The sequence below is a fragment of the Impatiens glandulifera genome, chromosome 1 (genome assembly GCF_907164915.1).
Source record: "Impatiens glandulifera chromosome 1, dImpGla2.1, whole genome shotgun sequence".
NCBI classification, from domain to species: Eukaryota; Viridiplantae; Streptophyta; class Magnoliopsida; order Ericales; family Balsaminaceae; genus Impatiens; species Impatiens glandulifera.
Window position 1 is genome coordinate 136,353,473 of NC_061862.1, and position 26,022 is coordinate 136,379,494.

Sequence of the window (26,022 nt, forward strand, 5' to 3'; positions counted from 1 at the left end):
GCCTACTCTACTAGGGTTTTGGACAAAAGGGCGGGAGAGAGACAAATATAAATTCCCCACCTTCTCTCTCCTGATAATCTTTTACACTACGGATTCAGTTTGACGAAATGTCGATTGGGACGCGCAGGCTTACTGTTCTGGGTGAGTTCAAGCCCTTTAGTTTAGCTACAGAGACTGTCGACGGCAAGTCTGCCGAGGATTCTCAGAACAAATTTGATTACTTCTTATTCGATTCCGCCGTTGGTAGACAGAAGGATGGTACTGGAGATTGTGAGACATCCTGTTCCAGCAAAGGTGGTGATCACGAAATTTCCGTCCGAGGAAATCAGTAAGATGAAAAATTCAATCTTTAGTTCTTCTGAAGTGATTTTAAGCTTTTAGGAGCATTGGGGATGAATTATTAATGGTTCATTTTCTAGGTTATAGTCTTGTAATTCTCATTATCAGTTATGTGCACACAGGGATCGCATGTGGGGAAAATGTTCTGCATTTTTTTTTGTTGTTGTTTAAGTTTGTGAAAATCTGAGATTTTTTTAGAATGATATCACGAGTATAGGGCCTATAGTATTTGAAATAGTGTGGTGTAATGAGAGAATCACTACCTCCTTTTATGTGCTGAATGTATACTCACTGAAATGATCTAGAGAGCAAACACAAATATGTATAGAGAATAATCAAGAAAAACTATTTAGGTCTTGAGTAGGGAATTCAAATGTGATCTTAAATCTGGGTTAGGATTCATGATATCTGATTGTGTTGTGTCAATTTCAAATTGAATTGGCATACTTGTATGTTTAATTACCGGGCCAAATCAACATTAGTTATTGACTAGTCCCTTTCCATGTTCTAGAGGATGATAATGGAGATCTTCTGTCATGCTAATTTTTGGCACAAAGACTTACACTTGAAGTATCTACCCTCTTCGTTTTTTTTTCTAGTTATAGTTTCATTTGGCTTTTGAGACCTAACATATTGAGTTTTTCTCCCATTTTTTTACTTGTCTTTTGTAAGATTTCTTGGGCTGTTCTTTATTTATTTTATTAAAGATGGCCAAATGCCTTTTCTCAAAAAAGAAAAAAAAATAGAGTGCACAATAGCCTCCTTTATTGACCAAGGATTCTTAGTCGTGTCAAATAGTCCATCGTTTTGTCATTTTTCACTCATAAGGGGTGAAATCATCAACAAATGCCTTCCCTTTTAATGGATCCATTGCCTTAGGAATCATCTTGTAAGATGAGCTTTATTAATCGTGTCCATCCAAGCCATGGTCCTCTTTATTCCCCCACGCTCCTTTCTCTCTCGAGGGAGTAGCCTTCAACCAACACAAGTGAAAAATAACATTGACAAGGTTTAGCGATCCGCGGTACACTTATAGGATGATGGTAGTCTCCGCCCTTGAACCAACTCCCTTGTTCTCTCTTTAATGTTTATTTCTTCCTACCAAACAAAAATAAGCCCTCCAATTCCAACTAACATAGCAGTTTAACTAAGATGTAAAACAAGAGAAAGTACGATATACAAATCAAAGTTGGATTTCTTCTTCTAAGTTAACATTATCCATCCATTTTATTTTGCTCTCACAAGGTCAACCATCAACATCTCGACCTCCTCTCTTCCACCACTCAACCATCTCCCTAAAAGCATACACAAATGAAGAAATCATTTTATTCCAAATACACTTTTTAGCCCAACATGAGGGCATCATTGAAACCACCATGGGTCTCTACCATTGCCTCCAAGGGGATCGACACCACCTAAAACAGCCTCTGTGTCTCTTGTTGTCCTCGCTTGGATTTCCCTCATCAAATTAACCTCCTATTTTCCGATTAGACTCGCTACCAAGACTCCCTTCCTTTGACTTCCCTTCTGATATAGCCATAGAAAGATACTTGAATCCCAATCGAACAAGGCTACGATAAGCTATTAAGTATGTGAAGAACAAGACATTCTCACCTCCGTCTCACAAACTTGATACAACAACAATTTGCGCCACCTGCACGGTTTTCTAGGCCGAATGACTCATTTGTTTGCCCTAAAGGAACATTCACTGACTCTGGTTGATATTCATTACGCGTGTCCCTTCCATATAGGAGTGACTGTTAGACTACCCTAGTTACTTGATAAAATTGGATCATATGGCTGCATAATGGTTGACAATCAAATCTTAGGAGTTGGATAGAATCGCCAAAGAAAACTATTGCCAATCTGTCCATATGTGGGTAGTAGATACTGTCCTTGTTGATATTCCCATTTCTAATGGAAACTTCTCCTTCAGAATTCAAACTTTTGTTTACTTGACTTATTTATGCTTCCTGTTTTCTTGTTGTTGTTTTCATGAGGTTATTTTTACTGTACCTAACCACATTTTTGTCTTCCACGGTAAGACTGAGATGTTTACATTTGTTGATTAGGATAATTTGGGCAACGGGTTCCCAAGTATACAAGAGATTCACTTTACCTTCCCCTGTCATCAAGGTACTTAACTAGCTTAGATTTGTTTGAATGTATATGAATTTGTAGCAATTGGACTCCGTAATATCAATTGCAGAGTTTCTAATTGTGGGTTTAATGTGATATCTCAGTTTTAAGCTTGAACTTCAATTTCCTTGTGCTAAAATAGTTCTATGAATGTTTAACACAAACAATAGGTGTGCTGGTGTATGCTGAGCAGTGTGTCTGAAGCTTTTCTTTGTGTCCTGCAAAGTGATAGTTTGACCATTTATGGCATAGAAGGTCAGTACTTAACGTGGTAGATTGTTTGCTGTTTTCTGCATGTGTTTCTTCGTTCAGATGCTTCTATACTTTCGTGTTGTTGTAAGAAAGTTTGCTTATGGTCTTTCAGTAACAACGTTTTCCCTCCTTGTTGAAAGGCTTTCAGATCTTCAATTTTACTCTTGTCATGAATTATTCAATTTCACTATTTTAGTAAGCCTTTGTACTACCTGTAGCCAAAATTCTTCATTTTGAGATATTTCTATGTTCTCACCTTGTAGAGAGATACTAGGCTTATTTTAGTCATATTCTTTTCTTCATTCTGCTAAATGCATTGACATGAGAACTTATTTTGGACATTTTGTTTTTGCATTTTTCATTAGGTGAAGTTGCAGCAGTTTCTCTTCCTCGAACAGTCACATCAATCTGGCCTCTTCCATTTGGTTTGCTTCTTCAAAATGGAACTAAATGTAATCCATCAGCTTATGCTCCCTTTTCATCTTCAAGCCCTTCATCAAGTTCACGTGATATATCACGTACAAAAAGAGAAATTGGTTGCAATGCACTACTTAACATGGGTATAGGTAATACATTTGGTCATGCAACAAGGGCTGATGGAACTTTAATGTCTTCACATATGATTTTAAGGGATCCTCTAGAAGAACCCCAGGTATCCATTTGTTCATGCAGATTTTTTGGTTATGATCCTTGTGAATTTGTTCTTCTTATTGTAGTCCAACATCACATGCTTTTTATATGTTGTCTTCCAATCTTTATTTGTCTTTTTACTATTAGTTACTGGGGTCACATCATTAAGGAGAACCACAACAACAATGCACATATATGGAAAGGGTTTTCCATGTGGTTTAGGTGACAATTGTTACCAAACTAGCAATCCTTGGCTCATAAATGAACTATTACCATTTTTTTGTCAATGGGATTCCTCAATTCTATTATGATTACCTTTTACTAAATAATTAGGCCAATATAAGTGCTGACAACTTTAGTGCCCTTATGAGTATTGATATTTTCATGTCTACATGTTATGTCTTACTAATATGTGAGTATGTGAATAACTTTAATTACCAAATGTGACCATGCATAAGAAACATTAGATTGTTTGAAAACTTTAACATAAATTTTTAATTTTGATACTTACAATTAAATAAACTACCAACAATGAGCCTAATTGCAGACTTTAACTTATCTAGGATTTCTTAAAGGTTTGCCCTACATCAAAGATATAGTTCTTAGTTATAATTGACCACTCATGAATGTTAATGTGTTGAATCATATTTATGGTATTTGATAAGTACTGAAGGAAGAGAAAGGGTCGTTTGTATATTTCTAGAAGGATAAAGCTTTACAAAATCCTGATGTCAATATAGTGGTGATACATGTTTTTAAACGTTGAATCATATTTCTGGTATTTGATTTTTTCCTTTGGCTTACACAATCCCCATTCTGGTCAACTTAGAAATGTTTCTTGGTGATGATTCTCACAGTCCAGTTTTATTGAGGAAAGGGGAAAGATGAACATCATGAGAGAATTTGAGGAGAACACAATTTGGACTAGCAATCGTATTCCTTTAATGGCATCATACAACAAAGGTTTCTTCCTAAAGCTTTGGTTATTGTTCTCTCCCCCTTTCTATCCTTGAATAGGAGGATAAAATTGTCAAATTAAAGTTATCTTATAAATACAATAACCGCTTCGTATATTTGCAGGGAAGTTGCAACACTCGTTGTGGGTTGCAGATGCAATTAACTCTAACCACGAGCCTACACGTTCTAAATTATGTGATCTTCCTATTGGAGTGTTACCAAAGCAATTTTCATTTCGAAGAATTTGGCAGGGGAAAGGTGCTCAGTCAGCTGCTAATAAGGTACCAAATTTCACTTTCTTAACATTGTTAACTGATAGGTAATCCTCTACATATGTATAGTGACTGTATAATTGAACAAATTTTATTTTATTTGATCAGTTCTAAAGCCTAATGCTGCTTCTACATACTTTATTGATGCTACAAGTGTTTGCTTATTAATATTAATTTTTCACTAAAATTGAAAAGATTATGATTTAAGGTTGAGAATGCGATGTTAATTTGATATCCACTTGAATTTCCTTAGGCACTGCTAGGCTCAACTTCTACACATTGCTCTTAGTGATTTCATTTAATTTATTTCTCACCTTTCCACTTTTGTTTGTTATTATGGTGTATAAACACCTATTTGTTCTGGCTGTAAACTGATTTGACCTTTGGCAGGTTTTCCTTGCAACTGATGATGATGCATCTACTACTATTTGCTTTCTCCTCCAAGAACAGAAAAAGTTATTGTCGTTAAGGCTTCAGATCATGGAAATTAATGATGAGTTTCTTGTTGATGTTAAGCCTGATATGAGTTGGAGTTTATCTGCCATTGCTGCTGAACCTGTGATTGTAACTCGTCCCAGGTGGACATCACTTTCTCTTCCTTTCGTATAAATTTGATCGGAAATTAAGTTCCAACTCAATGTTTTTTCTTCCTCTGATATATGTTCTGTATTTTTTTACTCAGAGTTAAGGTGGGCCCTTTTCAGTTTTTTGACATCATTATTTTGACTCCAGAGAACACCCTTCTTCTTTATGTAAGTAGTTCCTGGCTTCCTGCTACCAAAAAGGAATTGTCAAATACTAAGAAATGATTACTAATTAATTAAGTACTGCTGAATATCTTTTGTTATCACATCAAGTCAGTAAGCATGTCAAGGCATGTGGTATACTTTGATTTTTTGGAATTTATTCTGTTTCTTTTAGGTGCCTTCATATCACACACTTTTGCTATCCCAATCATTCTCAATCATTTTGGCTACATCAGTTAATGTCTATAGTTCTCCTCTAAACAAAATTATTATGCATCATGTCAGTTAGATCTCAGTATATAAAATATATATTGATCAATTCTAAACTGCATGGAAGCTATAGTCTGTTGCAATGTGATATTGAAATGAGAATATAATTGATTACATAGAATTTGAGATATGTGAGGAGAGAAACCCTAACTGCTAGGGTGAGAATTACAGATTGAGATGAGAGAAGAGAGAAGACCATAGGAGAGAGAACATAATAATCTACTATTTTTTTTCTCAAAAAAAGAATCATCTACTAATTCATCATACTAAATTCCAACAAGTCCTCATCTATCTGTGCTATTCTACCACTAACTGCCACTTTTCATAACAACCCTTCCTCATAACAAGTCCTCCTAATTCTTCGGCCAGCTCAACCTTCCTTAGGGTCGGTGGTGAAGTGGACTTTCTGTAATATTTTGTGTTTCTGATGTGTAATACTTTCTGAACTTGTCAAGCAATTTTCAAGTTTTTTTATGGCAACAAAATACATTTCAATTTAAGAGCTTCAACCTATGGATTATTCTTTCATTTTTTTAGATTTGACAAGTGCCTCAAATAATTTTGTTGAGTTGATATCTGAAAACTTCTGATATATGAAACTGTGCAGTCTGGGAGACAATGTTTGTGCAAGTATCTATTACCTCCTTGCCTGGATAAAATTCAGCTTTCGGAAAATTTGGTTCCTTCATGGACACCTTCAACTCTTCATGATATGAAAATCACTGGGCTGCTAGATGCTGTGGATGAGCGGATTAATGTAAAGCTTAGCAATGGGAAGGTATTTTAACCAATTATAATTTATTGACGTATTCTATGATTAAAAACTGAACTAGACAGACAACTTATATTGGTTTGCTTTGAGTAGTTTATTAACTTTTGCAGGTGTCTTGTCTTTGTCCATTTTCTTATATTTTTTATTGATGAAGGGAAAGTTGTATGCTTTAATTGTTGACTTTGTCCATTCTATTCCTATGGTCTTTATTCATTATTGAAGCCAGTAGAGAGTAGAAATAAACTTCTGGTATAGTTTTGTGTGATAAGCTTACACAGTTCTGTACAGCTGTTTGTAAAGAAATAAATAAAGAAATCTCCCATAATCAGGGAAATATATAGAGAATCCTCTATTTATGGGATTGGGTCAATTCTTCCTTTAAGTATACATCCCTTAAACATCTCATTTACGACATATTTACACTTAATCCCAACCTATTTTATTTACATTCAAACACGCTCCCTTAAGTTGAGAACTATATGTCTCATTCCCAGTTTTTTTTTTTTGCTAAGATCTCTCATTCCTAGCTTGGATATAATGCTTTGTAAACTCAAATGTGAGTACTTGAATAATTGGAAACTGGAATTAGTTCAAGATTATTTTTAATAGATTGAAATAAAAATAAAAATACAGCATTTACAATATATGTGCACGAGATTAAATAGTTAGCGTGTGGTTCCATCTATACATAACCAAACCCCACTTTGTCAACTAACTCTACCACTAAAACATTAAATCAGATAAATCTTCACTTTTCAATCCTCATTCTTTGCTCACGTGTTCTTCCACTTGTTGCTTGGAAGAAATATGACATGATATTAAAGTGATATATTTCTTAGGCTTAGACATTATTAATATATTATTATTGATAGGAAGTTATAAGCAGTTAGTTATTAGTAGTAGCAATTTTTTTAATCATTTGGTAGTTATTTTTAGTTTTGATTATTTAGTATAAATAAGTAGTTTGCAATTAATGTAAATATGATGATATGAATATAGGAAATTATCTTCTCTACTAAAAGATTATTCTCTTTCTTCTTCCCTGGAGCTTTCTCTCTTTTCCCCATGGAATTCTTCTTTTCTTTCTTATGGAATTCTATATCATTTTTTTCTTCCCATTTCTCTAATTCCCCACCTATTTCAATCAATTTATTATTATTATTTTTTTTTGTTTAAATATTTCTCTCTATTAGTTCTTCATCATTGTTTCTTAACCCTAATTCACAACTTGGCTTGTAATAAACACCTTTACAATACTAAAAAGAAAAACGTTGTGCATATTTCATTATCATTATATATATATATATGTTTTATTGGTATATATATATATATATATATATATATATCAATAAAACAATAATGCAGGATATAAATAATCCCATATGCTATATCCTTCATTTTCTTCATATTCAATTTTGTCAATTAATTCCTTAACAACAACCTTACTGTATGTAGTTGGACAACTAACAGTCATGCAATTCCAGTACTTACAATAAGAGTAATGTAGTGTGGTTATTTGTTTGAAGTTACTGTAGAATCTTTCCACCTTTATTATTATTTTCTCCAAATAACACAGTTTTCTTCTCTTCACACAGGTTTATAGATGTGCACTTCAGCAGAACCTTTCTTCATTGGCTAACGATTGTATATCAGCAATGGCTGTTGGACTGAGTTCAAGATTTTATAACCAGTTTCTTATTCTTCTTTGGGCCAGTACCGACTTAGGTTATCCATCTGAAGTAGCTGCTACTGTGGATAATGAATGGTACTCTTATTCTAATGCAGTTATGAAAATGTGTGGTAAAAGCAGCCCTGGGCTCCCAGAATTTGCAGATTCATCCACTGGTTCCGCTTGGGACTTCCTTATTAGCAGCGATTTCCATAAGAACTATAATAGAATGTCTATAGCTTGGAGTTCTGCCCATACATCACATACCTCTTGTTTGCAATTTGATACCATGCAAAATTCACATAACCCATTTTACCACGAGCTTTTGATGGAAACTTTGGATGCCCTTCATGCGGTATATGAAAGTCTCAAATTAGACAACATCCGTAAGCGGTAATGTATAGTTCTCTGAACTCATTAACAGCTACTACTGAGCTGACTAATTTTATTTGCTAATGTTCTTGTGGAAATGTGATAATTGTCTTCTAGGGATCTGGGTCTTCTGGTGGTTTTATTATGTGATGTTGCTGATTTCCTTGGGGAGGAATGCTATTTGGACTATTACATTCGTGATTTCCCCGGTCTTTCGTCAAAGTTCTTGTCCCAGTCACTCTTTTGTGGCCATACTCCTCCAAGCATATTCAGATGGCTTGAAAGCTGTGTGCAGCATGGGCCTAGATCTATGGATACTTGTGACTTGCCACCCCTAATTTTTGATGACAGAAGCACGGTTTTGAGCTGGGCCCGAAAGATAGTCTCATTTTATAGTTTACTATTTGGTTCAGAGCTGTCAGGGAAAAAGCTATCATCTGGTGTTTATTGTAGCATTGCCTCTGGATCATCAACCACTTGTGAGGAAAGAACTGTCTTGGCTATGGTTGGGGAAGGATTTGGCTTGCGACAATTGGACTTACTGCCTGAAGGTGTTTCACTCCCTCTGAGACATGTAGGTTATCTATTTATTCTTGTAATCTCCTAGACTTGCATTTCATGTTGGATAATTTAGGGTTGTGGAACAAAATTTTTTGTTACCTTTGGAGTTATCATGAAGTGAACCCTATGTTGCCATGTCTACTTCTATTGCTCATCCTGATGCAAACAATTTTGCCATGGTTAGGTTGATATCAATGCTGTGCCACTCAGCTTCATTTACATACTCTATTACAAGTTCTCTTACTTTCTCCAGTTTAGATTTTTAATTTTTAAACATTCAAATTCTCTAAATAGTAAAAACTGCTCTATTATCTGCATGACACAGGCATTGGACAAGTGCCGTGAATCACCTCCAACTGACTGGCCACCAGTTGCATATGTTCTTCTTGGTCGAGAAGATTTGGCTTGGTCACGTTGGACACATTCTTGGAAGTTGAAGGAGTTCGGTCCTGTCTCTGATATGAATTTATTTTCCATGTCTTCACCTTACATGCTACACCTGCTTCCTGTTACAATTCCTCCACTTCCTGATACAACCGGACAAGAAAATACACGGCTTGAGGATGCAGACATGGTTAATGGCTCGAGTACAGATGGAATGGATCATATTTTCAGCTCCAGCACTCAGCTGCGTTATGGTCGTGATCTGCGGTTAAATGAGGTGATCTTAGTCTCAAAAGCATTATCTTTGTCATGCTTATTTTCTTGGTAGATGTGATCTAGTTGAGAATTGTTTTGCTTTAGTTGCTTGCCAATCATCTGCATGAGGACCACAATAGTTTAAAATGACTTAAGTTGTCCAGATAACAAGTTACACTAAAGTCATAGTTACCAAATGTTGGGAATCCTTATAAGTCTGCTTAGATAAAACAATGGGTGTGCATGTTTTTCTGACTTACAACAGTCATGCAGCTATGCCTTCCTATCTCACTTTGTTCTCTTCCTTTGCTACTTACTGTTGAATTTCTACTTTATCTTATCTATGTAGGCCAGACGTCTTCTTTGCTCTGCCAGACCTGTTGTTATCCAGACATCTATCAACACTACTGCTTCTGATCAGGACCTTCAACAGGTATATATTTTTTCCTCTCTTCCCTAGATGACATATGTTCCAAAGCAGATCCTAAGTTACAAATTCTGGTTAATCACTCAGAGAAGAAAAATATACAACCACAATATCTGGCAGTCTGAATCTTTTTTTTAGTCTTAAATGAACTTGCAGGGCAGAGAAAGTAAATAGCTGTTTCTGTTAATTGTGTCGCCCTCTTTTGATGGGGTCAAGTTTATCTTAGAGCTCATGCACAACTTCCCTTTGTTTATGACAACATTTAATCACCTATAGATCCACCTTTCAGAATCAGATGTTTTGCAATTGGAACCCAGATATATGATAGAACTATGTTTGTTTTTGGGCAAGGAATGGTGTATGGACTTGAATTCTGATATGTTTGCTTTGGGTAAAAGTGTTCATTATTTCTTAAAAGTGATAAAGCCTATATATATATGGAGTGGTACAGTATGATCAAAAGTCAAACCCAACAAATTAACAATATTTCTAACAGTATGGAAAACTTGAAGCAAAACCTTGAACTAAAATTATTGATACATAAAGAGCACATATCCTGTTATAAACTAATCAACTTATGCACCATTTTCTGTAAGAAAATTTGATGCTTCATACTAAATTTGTAGAAAACGAAAGTCATGGCCTTTCTTGTTGCGGATGAAATATTCCAATCAGAACTGCAAATGAGCAATCCCCATGTAGTGAAAAAGAAAAGTGTTTCCTGGATCGTGTAATATAAATTTGTTAGTTTATAAAGTCTTATTAGCCTAATTGGTTAAAATGTTACCCCACTAAGGTAACCCAGTGGTAAGAGTCGGCTTAAGAGACCAAAAGGTCACGGGTTTGATTCCATCTGGAAGCGCTTTGAGTTTAAGCGGGGGGCATGACTGTGGGTGTCATGCTAATTCTCCTTGAATTCCCAAAATTTGTTAGTTAAATTTTTTATTTCTTCCTCAATCAAGATTTTGTTAACTGTTCCGTCAATGTTATGCTTGTTTTGATTTCATAGGCTCAGCTTTGGCAGCTTGCTCAAAGGACTACTTCCCTTCCTCTAGGCCGTGGGGCATTTACCCTTGCTACAACCACTACTCTCTTAACAGAGGTGATTTTGGAGTTTTGACTGCATTAGTTTATAAAGCTAAAAGTCATGATTGGAAAGAACTAGTATTAGCAAATGATGTAGTTTTTCCAACTCGTTGCTCCAATTTTATATGCTCTATGGTTTTCAACTTTCAGGAATGACTTGTTCTCTCTAATACAGTCTTTTGATGCTCTCTTGCAGGCGCTTACTGTGCCGAAGCTTGTGCTGGCAGGTCGATTACCTGCCCAACAAAATGCAACTGTATGTGTGTAATAAGTTAATGACATACTTCAATCAAGAGTTCTGAATTACTGCCTTTCATAGTTAGCAATTTTGTTTTCCATGATTTAGAACAAAAATATACCAGCTAACAAATCTTCTCTTTGGTCATAGCCTACAAGCTCTCGTATTAGTTATTGTTCTCGTATTAATTGGTCATAGCCTACATAATTTTTTTATTTTTCAATCTATTACCAACATCAAACCTATGCTTCAGTGCATCTTATTGAATTAAAAACACGAAGCTGGCATCTCATTCTTGGCAGGTTAACCTGGATCCAAGTATAAGGAATATCCAAGAACTTAAAATATGGCCAGAATTTCACAATGCTGTTGCTGCTGGATTGATGCTTGCACCTATTCAGGTTTGTATAAATATTGTAAAACAATGTAGTTAGTTACCTATAACTTTTCTGATAGTTGATTGTAACTTTTCATTTTAAGGTTAAAAGAGGCATAGTCTTATGGAAGTAGAGATTGGTCACTTTTGTGTTCATATTTTCTTCTTCTTCCCTCTTTCTTATTATGTCTTCTTCTTAAGAGAATTGAATCAAAGTTTTGATCTTCAAATTACCTATCAATTTCATTATTCCTTGCTTTGAAGGTAATATCATTGTTTAATGGTTAGTTTACATAATTGTATGTTGTGACGAGCCTCTATTGATCTGTAGAGAGAGAAATCAAAGAAAGAGAAGTGATTAAATAAAATTGCCATTTTCATAAAAAGTACTTACCGTCATGGGCATAAGTGGTTAAGTCAATCTCATTTTGAATAAATTGTCAAAGTTTAAGTATGTATTTGAATATTTTGGTATACTTTAAGGTAATTTATCGTGCAAAATTAACTTTAGGTCCCATTTTTAAAATATGGTAATACTTTTCCCCCATTTTGGTATTCTGGCCTTTATATTAAAAGTCCAATTAAATGTAACAGTAATTTGTACATTTTTAGATAAGAACATTAGAATGGTTGTTTTATGAGAAAGGTCTTTTTTTTTTATACATATAGTTACCACTAACTCATACAGCATCCGTTCAACTACCAAACAAATGGGGCTAAGAGGATTATCATTTATCCTCTATCAACATCTTTTTTATTGTAAATCTAGTTTCTCTATGTTTCATTTTTACTTTGGTTGTATACATTATCTACTTTTTGATAATATCATTACATATTCTGGATTATTGTGCAGGGGAAAATGTCTAGAACATGGATAATATATAACCAGCCAGATGAAGCAAATGTTACTCATGCAGGACTTCTTCTTGCTATGGGTTTACATGGACATCTGCAAGTGCTGACTATAACTGACATATACCAATACTATTCTCAGGTTCTTTATCTTCATAAATTGCCTTTTATCTCATAAAGGAACACATCTTTTGGTTCTTTCATGTTAAAAGATGTGTGTTGTTACATTGTTGTATGGCCTTGTATCATTTTGACTAGCTTCTACATTAGATAGACTATGTGGATACTTTCCATTGTATAGGTAGATAACTCTTTTATTTTTTCTTTGGCCAAGCATGGGGTTCTACATGGGAAAACATAGATTTTGGTAATTCAAACCTTTTGCTAAATGAGATTGGTCATGCAATAAAGTTTGAACCAAAAAACTTACTTCACGTCACCAGTCATCAAACAGTTCTTGATAGTTTGTTGAGAGATCTAAACTTTCACTCAATACTAACTTAGTTTTCTATAAAGTAAGAAACTTCCCACTGGATATTTATGAAAAATGATGTTCTCATTATCTTTACCATCTTAGATTGATTACCAAAACTGTAAAGGGAAAATTATGAGCTAAATTAAATTGTTGCTTAAAAGATTTAATGTCCATGCTTATTCTCCATTTCCTCCTTTTATATGTCTGTTTACTGTAAGTTTCTGCCTGAAAGGATGAAAGATTTGCTCACTGAACTTTTTTGGTATTATAGCTAAAGGAGGAAAGAACATACCTAGGAATGTCAAAGTTGTGTGCATAAAAAATGTAAACAACCCTTGTACACAAATATTCCTTTCAAAATATTTTGTACAAGGGTTGTTAACAGACACAACTTTGACATTCCAATTAGGTATGTTCTAATCGGCCACAATAAATAAATCAAGATGAAATCCCGCATAAATCAAATCTGTAAAGATCTAATATACAATTGTGCCGATTATTTGCATTATCTTTATTTTGTTTATATTGGGTAATTTGACTTGGTAGAAGAATATTCTACAAAATTATTACCCCCCACCTCAAAGGCTCAAAGTGAGTTGTACATGCTCAACTTGCCACAAAGGTAGTTAAAGTTGAGGCATGATAGAGCTTTCGGGAAGATGTCAACGATTTGTAGGCATAATTAATTGTTTGAGTGGTTATGTTCTTAAAGCTGAAATGTTTATGAATCATGATGTGTTTTGTGTGATCATGGTGGACCCAATTATTTTCTTTCCTAATAGATGCTTCGTTGTCGCAATATAATCTTTCATTTTGATTATTAAGTGCGTAAAGAGCATACACTATCCATATCCCTCACATAAGCCAATGTCCATTAATTCAGCTTCTAAAATGATTGCTTCTGCAACAATTGATTGCTTTTTCCCGCACTATGTAACAAAATATAAGTGAAATAGCCTAACTTGGATCGTTTGTGTGACAGATTACCAGCCTAAATTACATTGGAGTAGACATGAATACTATGATTTGTATTTTTTTAAGAATAGTCGCCATTTGCCCATGGTACCTTTAGGTCTCAAGATTCTGTTTACAACATCCATGTGTTCATTGGTGGCAGAGCTCTATTTGACTTACCACACAAAGGGGAATTCGATGTCTAGGCGTGCATGTGATAGATAAGAAAAGCGACCAACTAGTCGTTGGTATCTCCCTATCCACAAGTGCATAATCCTCTGTAGAACATGTTTTGTTGTCGTGGTCCATTTATGTCTCCACAGATTTGGAAACAACCATCCATGTCTCTTTGAGTAGGTCAAAAGTGTATTTGTGCTGGGACAAGAGAATCCCTTTAGTTGATTTGGCCGATAAATTGCCAAGATCCATGGTGACGACTCTTTTGAGATTGTCAATTTCGACAGTGTTGTCTTCGGTACCAACATAGACTGAGTACAAAATTATTTTTAGAAAAAAATTTCAATAAATGAAGTGTTGTCGGTTTGACATGGAATATATTGCTAGTTCAAGACTATGGTGACAAACTCATCGAACCAAAGGAGATTGTTTTTGAGACCATAGACTGTACATGGATGTGTGAAGTCGACTGATTTGCTGGTGCTTGACATAGTTGTTGAGGCTATTAGGGATCTGATATATATATATATATATATATATATATATATATATATATATATATATTGTTTAAGAAGATATTTTTACGTCCAAGTGGTGCAGTGCTCAATCATTGTTTACAACGACCCGTCGGTGTTGAGCTTGGTTACTCGACAGATGTCTGGTATATCCTGTAAGACTTGAAGAATCCTTTAGTGACAAGGTGTGCTTTGAGCTATGCCATTAACTTTGTGTTTGGCTTTACAAATCATTTTGCTTTCTTGTATATTGGTAGGTCATAGATGTAGCATGAGCTATTGATCTTAAATGCGTGTACTAGTTTGTCAACTAATGTTATCCATCTAGGGTGGCAGAGAGCTTCATAATTGCAGTAGTGTACCTCCATGGCATCATAAGCAATCACACATGCCCAACACTTGGGAGAGAACTGTTCATAAGAAACAAAGTTGGAGATAGGGTGTATCGTACACGACTTTACACCTTTCCTAAGCACAATTGGAATGTTAATCATTAGCCAAAGAATGGTTAGATTTATGAGTTGGTGTTGTACCTGATAGTGTATGTGTAGCAATTGGATTTTGTCTGGTTCTGACTGTGTTTTTGGAAACGAGTTCATGGAAATGAGGTGGCGATGGTGGTATTGGGTTCACTTGCAAAATAGAGGGATGTTGGAGTTCGAAAGAGGTGCGTAAGGTGGAAATGGTGGACAAGGTTCATGAGTTTGCTCTTCTTAGTATAATAATGGTGGATAAGATTCTCACATGTTACACAACATCCTCCTATACCTTTCCACACTTTCTCTTCATATCTTATTTGTCCCAAAGACTCCATTATTCCTCTCATGCCAAATCTCACCGTCATCTAAGACATATCTAAGAAGTAAGCACACAAGAGAACATGTTTATACTCACAAATTTGACATTCCAAGTATGATAGGTTGTAATAAATGGCAATATACACAAATAACAAATCTCCAATTATGCCGAGTTTTTGCTTTCTCTCTTTTGTCCATTAGGGAAATTTGATTTGGTATCAGAATATTCTACTTTTGCAATGGTTGATGTATTATAGAAGGGTAATTTGTTTGACTATCTAAATATTAATTGATGCTCGTGTTCGATTTTCAACTTCTTCAAATGTTTTATTTATAGGGGAATGAAAGCACAACAGTTGGACTAATGCTTGGTCTAGCAGCTTCATACAGGGGGACTATGGAACCAGCAATATCCAAGGTGGATTCAACATGATTAAGCTAATTTCTTTGTTCCTTTGTTGCTTCCATCTTACTACATTTCTACATAGCTCTGATTAGCATGAATTCCATATAAGGACAAAAATGAAATTCCTTACATTTTGGTATACAAGGTATAAATAAATTGGGTTAGATATTGTTTCTGTGTAGGAAATTTGTATGAAATAATTTACACCTCAAGCTTCCAGCTGCAGTTGTGACCATGTCTAGAAACTGATGACTTAGTTCATTATTTAATGTTTTTGATGAATTAGACTACTTGAACTGCCTTTCTTTTGATGTTTCAAAAACCCCATTTCCATGTCATCTCCTTTTGATAAGATTTTCTCCTGCTTATGACCTTCCTGGCTCTCATAGTAAGATACCAAAGTGTCTTTTGGTGTCATCGTCTTATGATCTTGTTGGGCATGTTATGTTATCTTCGATGCACTTATGATGAATCTTTGTTTGGCTTGAATTTAAAGGGATGCTTTTGATATATATTAGATTCATGATTAAAAATCCTGTTAATTGGATTGGAGTTATAGGTGGTATATGTATCTTTTCATCTTCTCTTCTATGGAAATATGACTTATTTTGGGTCTTTGTAGTAATCTCTTTACATCTCATTTATAGTTAGCAATATTCATCTTGAATTATTGGGAATATTTAAAGCTGAGCAATTTTATTGTTATTGTCAGTCTTTTTATGTTCATGTACCAGCTCGCCACCCTTCGTCCTTCCCAGACTTGGAGTTATCAAGCCTTTTACAGGTAACTCTAGTATATCATGAAGTTATCTCTACTTAATCAAGTATGTGCTAATGTTGCTTTTACAGGTGATGTTTGTTGGACTACTCTTGTTTAATTAATAATTCTTTCTCGTTGTCAATTGTGTCCTTTTTCCAGCCAGCAGCACTAATGTCCATTGGACTTCTTTACGAAGGATCTATGCACCCACAAACTATGCAAATTCTCCTGGTACCTTTGCGTTTTGCTTGTCTTTTGTTATAGATATTGTTGTAATCTGAGAATTGTGAATAGGGAAATCATAATCTTTCATTCACTGATTTGTATAAATATATATATAGATACTATCCCCTTAAATTGTGATTGAGGTATATCCTAATAAATACTATTCTAATATATCTAAAGAGAAAAATTAGGATCAATCAAGCCTTGATTGATTGTCTAGAGATATCCATATCTCCTTGTTGCACGACCACTAGCAAAGCGGAATTTGAGGGTGGGATTAATTAAGTGTATCAGTTCCAAACACTATGATATTATATCACCTGTGAACAGTTCAACAGGATTCAGAACTTTTACATGGAATATGCAAATTTTTATTGAACTTATTTCTTGTTGGGTTTCTCCTTATTTGAGTGTAGTGTTCCTTTTGCAATTCGGATTCTTAGTTGGACTGTTATGCATGTAAACTATGATTAGTACCAACGAATTTATTGTAATAGTGCAAAAGGAAGATAAGAAATGACTAGACATGTGGATGATTCTATGTATAAATAGGCAAATCTCTGCTTTCTCTTCACTTCATGTCCCTAGAACTAGCAATTAGAGGTTAGTGGCAATCCTCTCTCTCTTGATTCATTTGTGGATCAAATTATTTTACTGTGGCTAAAGTATTTGCAACAACTATTGATAACACCCGCTCCGTCCTAAAGATCCTACAATTCTTTTCTATCACGAGTCTTGATTTCTCTTCCCATGTAGAATTCTATAATTACATGTATTTTGCTTTCTAGTGAAAATTTGACCTTTTCAAAATAATTTATTTCGCTTTCATGTTGGATCTTCCTAACCCCCTAAAATTTCTCCACCAACTCGTTCCCTCTCCCTCTCAGTGGTTTGTACTTTATGAATCACCCCCTGTCCCCCTCTTACTAAAAATGCAAACCCCCTCATTCTCATGTTTTTGTTGAGAGGCGTATGTGTAAATGTCATTGTGTGCTCAATTGATCTTTCATTCTCTCACCCAAAATCTTCCTTCCTACATAATATTTCCAGCTTATTCCCTTTGTTTTTGTTGGAAGGACAGTAAATCTTTCCATGGTCAGCATCATCCACTTGTTATCTTCAGTTTCTTTATTATTACATTTACACTGATTCAACTAGTTGAGTATTTGAAGAGTACACAAAATTCCATTCTTAACCTTATTAGACGCATACTACATTGATAATTGTACGCATTCATGTTTCTAACAGAGTGAAATAGGCCGTCGAAGTGGAGTTGATAATGTCCTAGAGAGCGAGGGTTATGCAGTTTCTGCAGGATTTGCTCTAGGATTGGTTGGTTTAGGTAGGTTGATTGATTGGTTTTTGAATTCTGCTTATATTTTTCATAACTGTTTTTCATTTTACTTTTATTTCATCTCAAGGTCGAGGACAGGATGTTCTTGGCTTCATGGACACCTTAATTGAACGATTGTTTCATTACGCTGGTGGCAAGGAGTCCCGCAGTAGTCAAAATGTTCGTGACACATTTCAATTTATATTATTTTTTGGTTGATCCACTGTTATTGACACATTTAATCTGGTTAACTATTATTTTATCTTGACACCATCAGATCTCTTCACTCTTTTATAATCTTAATTTCATTTAAATCTTTCTGTAAGTGCTCTACTCTTTTCCTGCAACAGAGATCCGTGTCACTTACATTCTCAGGAATCGACCAAAACCATGGTCCAGCGCAGGTTTTACCATTTCCTTTCTTAGTTGCTTGAAGTTGTTCATTGGTTTAGAATTTGCCAGTTTGTTACTGTCTAAGACATTTTACTATTGTTGTGTGTAGACGATGGATGGTGCATTGATAAATATCGACATCACTGCGCCTGGAGCTATAATTGCTCTGGGTTTAATGTTTTTGAAGGTACTAAGTATTTCCTATTATTAATGTATGTTAACCTGTTTCATTTATTGTGCTCGTGGAACCTTATGCAACCTTATTACCACCAAATAGCAGTTGTTTAAACTAGACAATTTTGAATTTCATCAGGAAATTGCTGATTCAATTTCTTTTTGTTTCAGACTGAATCAGAGATGGTGGCTTCAAGACTCTCTATACCCCATACACAGTTTAGTTTACAATATGTGAGGCCTGATTTCATTATGCTTCGTGTCATAGCTTGGAATTTGGTGTTATGGAGCAGGTATCATTTGTTGCATCAAAACATGAAAGCAAGAAGAGGCATAACATACATCAATTGATTAGCTAAACATTGTTAATTTATTAGGGTTACTCCATCCAAAAGTTGGATCCAATCCCAGATCCCTGATATCGTGAAAAATGGTCTGCACAGTCTTGAGGCAAGTCATGAGGATGACATTGATGCTGAATCACTAGTCCAAGCATATGTCAACATAGTGGCAGGAGCATGTCTATCAATTGGTAATTCTTATTTTTGCTAATTTTGTAAAGTTATAGGCCAGTCTTATATACTATCGTTCACCAGTACATGAGATTACCTCCTTTCTCTTCTTTTAAAAGGTCAATTTTCATTAAAAATAAGTGAGTGAGAGAAGTGTTCACAATTACATAATAAGGAGCAAAAACAATAGGGCAAGAAAAGGGAGATACAAAAGAGTTAGATTCCATGGTAAATTTCCCTCTGCTTGATGGAAGTAAACATGTGAAGCATGAAGCCTTTGATCAGTTCTTTCCCAAAACTCTTCCCTGGAAATGTTCTTATGATTCACTCCTTTCAAATCTTCCACCACATGATGTGGGGAATTGTTTTCCAATCAGCGCTAATGATCCTCTAGAACCCCACCCAATCTACTGCTCCCAAAAATCTGCAACTATAGAATGACACCTTGGCTAGCTTTCTACACTTTGTTATTATAGGATTTAAGAGGCGCCCTTTCTGCATTAAGTTAATGTTGGCTGCCAAGGAAGGGGACAACAACTCGACAACGGTAACCCACCCCAAAATCCCCTTCCTTGTAAATCAAGGTTGAAGCTCTTGGCTTTATAATGTGTGATACTCCAACCTTTTTCACTTTAAATGTGATGGCTTCATAGTGATGGATCCATAGTCAGTCTCGACTTGTGTTAAGAGTCATGAAGTGGCCCTTATTTCACTTTGTTGCGCAAGATTGAAGAGGTGGCCATGTGCCACTTTGTTCCATAACAATACCACCAAGAGTTGCAACGTCTTGTTATGGGTGATTTTGGTGTTGGCCATAAGATTAGGCCAGAACATAGGGCCACCACATCATTCTCTAATATAATATCTCAAATAGGTACACCTTTATAGATGATACTCCTCCTATATTAAGAATTTTAGTTGGTTTAGAATTGTTCTGTTCAGTATCTTCCAAATGTTATCTTTGTTGTGAAATTAGAAGATCTTGAATGGATTTATTCCTATGGGTAGTTCGTTTTAAATACATCTTACATGTAATTTCCTAGGATCGGTATAAGGTCTTAAAAATAAGGGATACACGTTTTCCTACTTGACATTAAAAATCTGTTTTTCTTTGATGCCTTCAATCCCTTTGAGTTATTCTTTACTTTGACAGGATTGAAATTTGCTGGTACTTATAATGGCGATGCACAAGAGTTGCTTAATGAATATGCTGTCTATTTTCTGAATGAGGTTTGCCTGACTTATGTTATTTATTTAGCCTTTTTTGTTGTTGAATTCTTCATCTTGTTATGTCCAGATTAAACCTGTATCTAGCAAAAGTGTAAATAATATGCCCAAGGGATTGGCGAAGTATGTGGATCGGGGAACATTGGAGATTTGCCTTCACCTTACTGTTCTTTCCTTATCCGTGGTTTGTAATTTCTTCCTTTTGATTTCTTTAAATTTCTTTGACAACAATATGATCCAACATTGATCTACTTGAGCAGGTAATGGCGGGTTCTGGAGATTTACAAACTCTCCGACTGCTGAGATATCTCCGAAATCGAAGCTATGCAGACGGGCATACCAACTATGGTACTCAAATGGCTGTAAGTTATGTCATTTCGTTATCTAAACATTATGATCTATCCTACTGCGTACATCAAAATTAAATCTTTGGGATTTGGATTATGACGACCGGTTTCGATAATGATCCAGTATTAGCAGCACTAGTAGAAGTACTCGCACCTGATCAATTATAGCCTCCCGAATAGTTGTTTCTGCTGCCAAATGCAGGTTGCTTAGGATTTGGCAGTAGTGGACTCCCTTTATTTGCTAAGTAGCCCTTTCGTACCAACTAATCACACACTGCCTCCTGCAGTCTAATATTTGTCCTCTAAATACATAATGCACAACTAATTCTAGGATAGAGGAGACATTCCTAGGATAATTATCTTTTAACTTATTATATGGATAATGATTAAAAGAATAATTGTCCTCAAACACTTGTCTACCTAATTAATATTAGAATAAATCTCAATATTCTAATTATTCGGGATACACTTCTATGCAAATTAAACATGTTTCTTAGTCCAATTAACTCTTCACTCTCTTGTCCCACTCATGAATGTCATCTTTCCTCTTCATTCCTTCTTTCTTTGTTGACCTAATATAAGTTCAACAATTAGTTTTATGTGAGAGGTTTGATGTGTAAATGCCTGTTTTTTGCAATAGTGTCTATCTTGAATCATGAAGTCATGAGCTAGACAATCTTAGTGAAATTGATTGTTGAATTTGTGACAGGTGTAGTTGAAGTTGAGTATTATTTTTTATGTTTCTGTTCAGCTCACCCTCATCATAATCCTATGTGATGTGTCTATGCACCTTCCTTTGCAGCATAGGATATCTATCTTCAAATTAAACCAATGAACATCCTCTATCAAATGAATGTTGATGTTTCTACATATTAATTGATCTTAAGGATATGTAAAGCCAGTTCTCTTTGCCTGAATTGAAATTCATAATAATAATATTGTTGGTCTAAATTTGATATTGATGTCGTCATTTCTAGGTGAGCTTAGCTGTTGGCTTCTTGTTCCTTGGAGGTGGAGTGCGGACTTTTTCAACTAGTAACAGTTCTATAGCTGCTTTATTGATAGCTTTGTATCCACGTTTACCTATGGGGCCCAATGACAATAGGTGTCACCTCCAGGTAAATTATAATGGTCCAGGTCTGTGTTCAAACACAAATTTTGAATTGTTATAAATCTCTCATATACATTTCTTTGTCATTGGTATGGCTAGAATTGTTTTGAAATCACTCAATATATGAATTTAGTTTCTTTTGATAAATCTTTATTTGTTTTGCTGGGTGATTATTTTTGTCATTATGAATTGAAGATAACATAACTATTTAAAGAGAACTACACTTGGAATATAACATAACTATTATTCCTGAAGTCCACTGATCCTTTTTTGCCATGGAAAGGATGGTCCTTGTTATCAGAAGTCACTTGGAAAAACTCCCATAGACAATTTCATCATATCATATGAAAAACTGCTGAATCGTGAATACAATACCAACAAAATGATAGGATCCAAGCAGCCTAAAATGTATTGATTTCATGGAAATTGTGAGCAGTTCCTTATGCCCACTTGCTGCTGGATGGCATGCAACGAGCATTCTAAGTCCTTATTATGGACTGAGAAGGTTCCATGGACTGGACTATTTTTAACTAAATGGTTCCCATGGGAATTTGATTGCCATGCCTCTTTACAGTATTGTGGAATTCTTGAATGAAGAGAGAAATATATGTTTTTGATTGGTATACCTATTTATACAATTGTAAGTGTTGATTTTTCTCAATCAAGATAAATCGGAACCCTTAAAATATCATAAAATTCTATATTTCTCAGTTAAGGTAAAAATTTTAAACAATATATTGAAATGTATTTCCACAAGTATAATATCATATTCAATGCTAGATTTGAAATGTTTAATTCATTCAATTTTTTGTTGTTTGCCTAATCAAATTGGAAAACAATATTAATTCCAGAATAATCTTCAGGCTTTCAGGCATTTGTATGTTCTTGCAACGGAAGCTCGATGGGTCCAGACAATTGATGTAGATACTGGTTTGCCAGTTTATGCTCCTCTTGAGGTTACAATCAAGGAAACTGATTGTTATAGTGAAACAACTTTCTGCGAAATTACCCCATGTCTACTCCCTGAACGTGCTGTTGTAAGTTCCTAATCCTTTTCTTTTTTTGCAGATACAGAAAACAGATTTGGAATAGAGTGAGTATTATTTCCCATAAGGGGGCTGTATAAATATACAATACAAGGAATCAGTCAATTATCTACATAATTCTAATTCCTAGAATTAAGGAAATCAAATCTCCATAATGAGGTCATTGTCTACCATATATTCCTTGATAGGTAGACAATCATATTAGTGCTGACAATACCATAAATAATCAATAGAATCAATTTGATAATTAATTATTATCTACATCTTTTTATCAATATTGAAAAACTTAGCATGATGGTGTATCTTCAATTGTCTTTTCCCATGAACACACCTTGTGTTCTTCTTCTGTATTTTTTTCAAAACAAATTATGCTTGAATTCTGACCTTTTTTGGATGGATACATGTTTATTTATTACTTACTTTCCTGGCTTGATATGCTGTGAAATCAGTCCTATAGTATACCTAAATATGCTCCAAGTTATTGATGATGTTAATCGTGCAGCTGAAAACAGTTCGCATTTGTGGTCCTCGGTATTGGCCCCAGCTTATAGAGCTTATACCTGAAGGTATAATGAATTTGGCACCCATATTTATCCCACGACTATTTATTCCTATCAATCATTAAGCCTTCTTTTACAGAGAAACCTTGGTGGTGTTCCACGGACAGGAATGACCCATTCAACTCTGGTATCATTTACATAAAGCGAAGAGTTGGAGTTTGTTCATATGTAGATGATCCTGTGGGGTGCCAATCTTTGCTGTCACAGGCAATGCACAAGGTTGTGTTCAAGTTCAAATCATCAGATTGTTCCAAGTTGAAACTTGAAGCTGCTAATAGTTCAAACCCCAATGACTCAGTTGGAGCAGGGGCAAAATCTATTGAGCAGTTGGTCAGTGCATTCTCATCTGATCCAAGCTTAAATGCTTTTGCACAACTTTGTTCTGACCCTGCTTGGAATAACAGGCAAGTGTCCTTATTTTTTCCTATATTTCATTTCTTATACTTGATCAATGTTTCTCCTTGTATTTGTTTTGTTTTTTATTTACTGCATATTGGAAAGCATAATTTACATGAGTTATGAGATGAAGCCCTAAGCTTGTGTAGAAACTACGGATGACAAAGTGCAAATTGTTGTATTTTAGGCTGAAACTTAGAAGAGGTTGCTTGATGTGAGGTTTTTTGGAAAAAAAGGTTGAACAAAAAGTGAATTATTTAGGGTTATTTGGGTTGAATGACTAAAATATCCAATGATTTTTTTTATAAATATTATAAAAAATCAAGGGTGTTTTAGTTGATGTTTTGATTGATGGAGTGATTGATAATGAGATAAAGAGGATAACCCTTCATCAAACAAGGCCTGTCTTTCTTTCTTTGGGATTCCTGACCAAGATGCTCTTTTTCTTTAAGGCTGATGTGATAATTTGTTTGAGTCTAGTCAAAAGATTTGATGGCTTAGAATGAAGTTAAATAAACCTAAACGGAAATGATGTTTTTTATCACTCGTAATTATAATTTTCTTTATAATAGCAGGTCTGATATTGATTTCCAAGAGTTCTGTTTGCAAGTGTTATTTGAGTGTGTGAGCAAGGATAAGCCAACTCTTTTACAGGTATTAGTTTATAATTTGAAATTTTCATCTAAAATCTTGTGACCCTTTTTTTCTAATAAACTTACTCTTAGGTGTCCCCCATAGTTTCCTTTTCTTTTTTTTCTTTGGCATTAGTTTGATGAGTCAAAATGCAGGTTTATCTGTCATTCTATTCAATTCTTGGATCAATGGCTGATCAAGTTCAGACCGGACATTCTGCTTTGAATGACTCAACATTCATCTCTAGTCTAAAGGTAATATATATTGGGTAGCTCAATTTGCTTTCTAAACTTATATCAAAATCTCAACGTCTAAAATTGGCTCAAATTACTTCTTGTCGGCAGTTTTAGTTAACTCCTTTTTATTGTCTTGATAAGAAAGAAAGAAAATAAAAAGTTAATGAGCTCAAAAATTGTGAAGAAGATTATTTAAGAACTTAACGAAGTTAACCAACAACCAACAATGATAAGTAATTTGAGCCATTTTTAAAAGTAAAAGAATGAATGGATCTTGTAGGATTCCCAAGTTCAGGTAACAAAATGAACTTCTATCCTTCGTAACTAATTTTTTCACTATTCAAATGGATTTGAATGTAAATAGGGAAGAATTTCAAAATATTCTTGTATGTTCTTAGAAGGTGCTAAGTTAAAATTGATTTTTGAGAATAAATCATTCACTAAAGTAATAAAGAATTAAGAAACATGGCCTTTATGATGCTTATCTAATTTTCAACACCCAAATCAGCAATGGAATTTATTTTGAATACTAACTGTTAGTTCTATATTTGTAGTTGGCCTTGGCTTACAAAGAAGCTTTGTTAAATGAAAGATTGATAAATCCTAAAGGTGGTATCATACAGTCTGTTTTTATCGGGTCAATGAGGAAACGTGTAGATGAGCTCTTCGAGAATGTGTGTGGATTACAGAACCATTTAAGTAACTACTTGAGATTAGGAAAGTGGCCGAGCGAAGACAGTAATGGCTGTGCTATTCTGTCGTGGTACCTACAGTGGAATGATGTACCATCGCCCTATGTTCTCAAAACAGCTGTTGAAAAAGCCCGTTCTGTTGTTGGTGCATCGAAATCATCATCTTTACTTCCAATATTAAATCTGCTCATTCCGCGAACACAAACCTCTGCAATGGCCCAAATCGACAAAATACTTATCTGAGAAGAAGAAAACAGTACCATCATCATGTAACTTGTTTTTATCTCCTTGTATATTAGTTATATATTGTATGATATTTGAGAGTAAACATTTTAAAAGAGAATGTAATTTTTGTTGTCTAAAATATTAGGTTGTCTGGATGAGATGTAGAATTCTATTAAGAATTGACAATTCAATGTTTGAAGAAATATTTTATTAATTTGATTTTCTTCTCTA

At 34.8% G+C, this 26,022-nt stretch overlaps 1 protein-coding gene across 1 annotated transcript; it reads left to right on the plus strand.

Annotated features, from left to right (window-relative positions):
• The first annotated feature begins 3 nt into the window (after positions 1–3).
• LOC124919864 (anaphase-promoting complex subunit 1) lies at positions 4–26,010 on the plus strand. The gene is made up of 36 exons (XM_047460227.1): positions 4–328; positions 2,412–2,475; positions 2,649–2,733; positions 3,096–3,382; positions 4,218–4,323; positions 4,441–4,598; positions 4,980–5,167; positions 5,272–5,341; positions 6,213–6,383; positions 7,973–8,439; positions 8,536–8,992; positions 9,305–9,640; positions 9,968–10,051; positions 11,055–11,147; positions 11,328–11,387; positions 11,672–11,770; positions 12,599–12,739; positions 15,853–15,933; positions 16,634–16,705; positions 16,841–16,912; positions 18,155–18,248; positions 18,328–18,419; positions 18,590–18,643; positions 18,742–18,819; positions 18,978–19,099; positions 19,184–19,338; positions 20,472–20,548; positions 20,616–20,729; positions 20,806–20,907; positions 21,870–22,010; positions 22,867–23,040; positions 23,552–23,615; positions 23,689–24,013; positions 24,581–24,659; positions 24,794–24,892; positions 25,429–26,010. Exons 1-36 carry the CDS (start codon positions 108–110, stop codon positions 25,807–25,809), a joined length of 5,463 nt encoding a protein of 1,820 aa, XP_047316183.1. The 5' UTR covers positions 4–107; the 3' UTR covers positions 25,810–26,010.
• The last annotated feature ends 12 nt before the right edge of the window (positions 26,011–26,022 follow it).